The sequence below is a fragment of the Buceros rhinoceros genome, unplaced genomic scaffold (assembly GCF_000710305.1).
Source record: "Buceros rhinoceros silvestris isolate BGI_N320 unplaced genomic scaffold, ASM71030v1 scaffold14528, whole genome shotgun sequence".
NCBI lineage: Eukaryota > Metazoa > Chordata > Aves > Bucerotiformes > Bucerotidae > Buceros > Buceros rhinoceros.
The window spans coordinates 10,170-15,782 of record NW_010425201.1 but is presented as its reverse complement, the minus strand read 5'-3'; the positions used below and the strand labels follow the sequence as shown (position 1 = coordinate 15,782).

The following is a 5,613-nucleotide window of genomic DNA, read 5'->3' as shown; positions in this document are numbered from 1 at the left end:
GGCGGTGCGGGCGGCCCTGCTCCCCCCCTCCCCTCCGCTCCCCCCAATTGCAGCTGCACCCCGCAGCTGGTACCCCGCGAAATATTTACGTTATGGTTAAATACTCCACGTGTGAATGAAGGATAGCGGGGGATAGCCGGAGGGAAATGCAGCACGAGTTCAGGGTTGCTGCAATGCCTGGCGCTGAGAAAGTCAGAGCCACGCCCATGACACTGAAGATGCTCAGCCTTGCTTGGGATGCATAACTTGCCAACTCCTGTAATGCTTCTCAGGCATTTCATCATCTCAAATTCATGCCAGAATGCACACCACATTATAAAGATTTTGTTGAGAGTTCTGGGTTTTTTTAAATAAAATACTGGAAATGGCCTAAGGTGTGCTTCTCCTGTGCTGTTAGCCTCAGCTGCTTACTGTCAACTTCAATCCTTCCGAGCCAGCTGACTGAGAGGGGCACACTGCAAAACAAATCAGGAGCAGAGCAGCAAGATCGGGCTCAGTGAGAGAGAAGCAGCATGTGACGCACTAGAGCAGTGTCAGGGCTTGAGCCTTAATCCATTCTCTGAGAGAAGACACTCAGCTCAAGTGCAGGTGACTTTTTTAGTTTCATCCAGGACCAAATTTCAGGTATACTATGATGTAGCACTGCAGTGTAACAGCACAGCGTTGACTAAAAGCACCAGTGTCTTGAAAGTGGTAAATTCATGGTAACACAGCACCATACCCTGACAACAAGCCCAGTGGCAGTGGTCAGTTCAAATGTCATAGTGTATTAAAGCAGCTGGTATAGGCTGGATCAGGGATAAAACTTGTGTATACTGAGCATGCATCTCACTAGAGTCATCTACACCAATAAATCTAAGCTTTCTTAAAAATAAAAATACTGCTGCTATGATAGCTTAGACTGCTTCTGAGCTAAGAAGCATGAGTTGAAAATCTGAGAATCTCCAGCGTCCAGTGAAAGTAAGATCCATTTGCTGTCTGAGGTTGCATTCACATTTATGCACTAGCAACCTTGATTTGCCACTGAGTTGGAAAGTAATTATGAGTCAACGAAGCAGTTAAGCTGTAAGCTAGCTTAACCTGGTGGCTACAAAGGTAGAAGCCAGGAAGGACTACAGCAAGCAAAAGTTGTCAGTGATAGACAGAGTGTGACAGAAACATTTTGACTTCCAATTACTCATAGCTGAAACAGTAGTCCAATTAAAGGTCTTCCCAGTTAATTGCTAAGTAAAGGTGTTCTTAATTGCATAAGATGCTGGACCAGAATCCACACTTGCCTAAGTTTGGCATAGACATCTCTACCCTGCTGTACTGTCTCTATTCCTTCACTGGCAGCAAGTCTGGCCTGTAAAGCACAAACACGATTAGATTCCTAAATCCTGGCTCCCATTGCAACTTGCCTATGACATGCCAAACAGTAGTTTTCATCTTTTATAGACCAACAATAAATCAGCCAGGAACATGCATGTACCAATTATCCAAAAAGCGAAAAATAACCCTTGCTATACAGTCTATCAGCTTTTATCCTGTCCTGTCTCTGCAATCCTCACATGATCAGAAAGACCTCTTTGTGCCAATGTTTTGAGAAAACTTTCCTCCCTCTTCTTTTGTTACCTTTTCTTGGCTTCCCCGTCTCTTTTCAACTTTTGGCTTTGCTTCCTAGAGATTAATCCCTTTCTATCAGCAAATCTTGAGGCACTCTGAGCAATACCATTGATAGTGGAAAGTGGAAGTCCCTGAAATTTCTGGGCTGATGATGGCAATGAAAAAAAGTTGAACTCCTCTTTCCCCTTCCAAAAACTTTGCAAATGAGGTGATCTAGCTGGGGAAAGTATCGATCCCTTAAATGATAATACAGCAAAATATGTATATTTTAAATTCAAACAGTAAAAGGCATTACCTGGTTGGGATCCTAAAGTCTACATTGGGTCCCAATTTATAAGCCACTTGTAGAGGAGTGGAGCCCACTACTCTCTGGATAACTCCTTGGGAAGCAGCTTTTTCTATCTGGAACTGAGAAATCAGATCAAAGCCTACAAGAAAAAATAGACATGTCCAGAATGTAACTTTAATTTAATTAGAGAATTGTGCAGTCACGGAGATGAATATAATCTGATAAAGTTCCTGAACAGCAGCCTTTTCCTGATAAGGTCAGGATGCTACTTGCCTGGTAAATCATCTTGGCCAATCCTGATTGTTGGGCAGAGATCAATTCTCTGACTGGCACCCAGAATGACTGGTAGTCCTGCAAAAAAGGGTGAATTTATTAAACATGTGCCTGCACATTGCCTCAGATCACCTTAAAAAATAAGTGAAGCAACTCTAAGACTATTATGAGTTAAATAGAGCTATAAATAACAATAATGATTTTATATATATATAATAATCAATTTAAACTGTACTCAGTGAAGTCAGAGGTCTGAGAAAATAAGCTTCTGTTTCTAGAGAGATCCAAATTTAAAATTATAACTTGACTGATTATTTGATTTTTTTTTAAAGCCTTTAAATGAGAGTGTTAGAATAATTTTTCTTTTGCAGAGCTATGGAGAAATAGTTGTAGCATAAGAAGGCCTGCTGTGTAAGGAGTTTTTGGTTTGAAACTGCTGGTTGTTTAAGCAAACTTTGGGAAAAAAACCCTAAATCAACAGTGTCCTTAGTCCCAAGGAAACTTAAACAAACCTCATGCCAGCTAAATAGACTGTTGAGAAACTGTTGGCATCTTTTCCATCCTCTCTGATATTCCAGGTGTTCATCCCTTCCTCTGAGCCACATTTGGTCAGAGAGTGATCATTTAGGAAACATAGGGTGGGGACAAGAAGAACGTTCAGACTTTTTTTGTCAATCCAAACATGAAGGTAGAAGAAATTTGCTTGAGGGGACCGATTTTTAAAATCTAATTTTTCAGAATATTCTCTGTCCAAAAGCCTCTCAGTGAGTACAAAAACCTAACAGATTCCCCTACTTTAAGGAAGGAAGAAGGAAAAATAAATATTTATTTGAGAAGTTTAAGGGTCATGCACAAGTCCAGTATCAGGTCAATCTGGAAAACGTTAATGGAGTCTGGATGGGGGAAAAATGAAGCTTGCAAGTTGGAAGGGGATGCATTTCTAACCTACAGAGAGCCTCTTGTGTGCTGCAAAGGCTCAACCATAAATGTGGGTTTCCTTCTGACAACATAGACTTAAAGGGAACATTCAGGTTGACATGTTACACCTTAGAAACAGCCTCATTCTATACTACTTGATGAGACATATGGCTGACATCCAGCCATTTACATTTATGCCCAGCAAATAAAGTAGAACCAGTTTATTGCCCAACATAGCTGAATAATATCTAACTAGAAGCACTGAAAGACAGAGGGAGGTTTGTGTCCTGTGTCTACCACCTATATCTAGATTTTAATTCTTACTTTAAAAATACACCTAAAAGCAAATTTCAAATAACACAGAAAGCTCTTGCCTTTTCCCCATCTTTCTCATATGCACACATACATACATACACATAGTCAGTTCTCCCCTTCTGTGATGGCTAGCTAGACATGATTTTAATTTTGAATTAGCTCAGAATAATTCTTTGGACAGTCAAAATTACAGAAAGATGAAATGCAGACAAAGTCTATCTCCTTACTTGATTGCTGCTGGATGGTGGCTGAGATGAAAGACCACAGAAAACTACACACGTAAAAGAAAGCTGTAATTTTCCTGTAAAGAGAAAGAAAAATCCAGTATGAATCTACAGTTTCTGACAGATTCTGTTATTGAATTCCTCCTCAGAGCTGTGCATATTAAATGTATAAAAACCCAAGTTAAGGATTTACTAAGAGATTTGACAAGACAATTTCTTTGCATGAGAACTTTTTATCTTTGCCTCATAATAAAACATGTCAATAAAGCTCTTTCTCTTACCATTCCCTTCATATAATGCTGTCATGACACCAAACAACAAAGGCAGCAGCTGGCAAGGACAGCTCTAACTGTTCTAATCTCTTACTTACAGATTTCTCAAAATCCCACTTGTTCTCTTACCAGTTGCTTTTCATCTTCACTACTGGCTTTCTTCGCTTCTCTCATGTGAATACGTGGTGTGTAGAGTCACAGTCCCTGCTTCCCTCTCATTAGTCCTGCAGAGGAGGGCAGCAATGGGTGCAGACAGCTCCTCCTGCCCCGAACAGGACTAAGCAGGGAGGGAGGTGCAGGCTGCTGAGACTGTTTTAATCTTGCGAAGGGAAGGAGGTGGAGGTTGGACAGACATGTGTGTCCTGGTGGGCTCTGAGGGCGGGTCTCTGAAGTCAGTTGAATATAAAGAAGCCAAGAGAGCGAGGAAAAGGGTGCTGCTTATGCCAGTATCAGGGCAGGGAGATTAAGAAAATGCGAATTCAGCAATACCAGTTACTGAATAGTGAGGTCTGCATTCAGCCAGGCAGATGTCATTGATGAAGACTCACTTTCCATGGACTATTCCATATGTATGGACACACAAAGACATTTATTCATGTTGTAAAAAAGAGAGAGAGAGACCAAAAAAGACCAAGGAAAAGCAGTGAACAGCCAGAAGTTCCTGATAGATACTACAGTCAAAATTCATGTATATAAGGAAAAATATTCTAGGTTGTGCTAATACATCACATTTGTAAAGTTTCAGCTTCTCTGGATTCTTAATATTCTAAGGTAGTTTAAATTCCAGATTTTTTTTGTGTGAGGTGTAGCAAATGCAATGATCTCTGCTGTCTACTGACAGTCTGAAGCAATAATGAACCACTCCATTTGTCCCAGTTTGCTATAACACACGTTCCCAGTATCAGTAATTCCGGTGTTAATGTCATTCACACTTTTACGTCTATTGTTAGAAAGGTAGGGGCTGGAACACAGACTTGGACAGTTTGCCGTGAATAATGTCTCATTTTAAAGCCTAAGCAAGCATGTCTTGGGTGATACCACTTGTTCCCACTTTAAGTGAAAGGTACACTCAGGGAGCCTTGCGGGCCAGCATCACAGTGGTGAACAATGATACCTGTGCGAGAATTGGCACATGAAAACATTGTCAATAAAGCAATTTAAAAATTGGAGAAATATTGATTTGATTTCACAGTAAGTTTGCCCAAGTCACCACACACCTGAGTCACTTATCTCCCGTGCAGACATTACCATTGTGACATGCAGTGGTATCTGTGGGGCACAAGAGGAGTCTATAAGGAGCAGGAGGGAGAACAGGACATGGAAGTCGCCTGAAGCTGTAAAGAAAAGGAAGGGCATGGGAATGCGGAATGGGAAAGAACAAGTGAGAGCACCTAGGGCTTGAAGGGAGTTCCAGAAGGCTTGTGAAGGAATGAAAAAGAGTCAGGTGCCAAAACATCTCTTTTGTCATATATAAGTTGCATCATTAAGTTCTGTTTTATTGTCCATTTGCATTAAGAAAGAAAAAAACATCCCCATAGTTACACACAGAACCAAGTGATACCATCTTTTAGTAAATTAGCAAATTTTTTTTGACACATTATGTGAAGATGTTTGCCATTGTTTCTGGGGTTACTGACACACACACTCCTCTCCAAAGATCTCTGCCCTTGATCTAAAGTATGGTAACTTTGTTCAAGTAATATCTCCTGAAAACAAG

At 40.8% G+C, this 5,613-nt stretch overlaps 1 protein-coding gene across 1 annotated transcript; it reads right to left on the bottom strand.

Moving 5' to 3' along the window:
- Positions 1 to 1,900: 1,900 nt before the first annotated feature.
- On the bottom strand, positions 1,901 to 4,202 carry LOC104497777 (collagen alpha-1(IX) chain-like; the record flags this gene model as incomplete). Its single annotated transcript, XM_010141058.1, has 4 exons — positions 4,026 to 4,202; positions 3,628 to 3,701; positions 2,168 to 2,245; positions 1,901 to 2,033 (listed from the first exon to the last, which is right to left on the bottom strand). Coding segments are annotated over exons 1-4 (299 nt in total), but the record flags the coding sequence as incomplete, so codon positions are not given.
- Between the last annotated feature and the right edge of the window lie 1,411 nt (positions 4,203 to 5,613).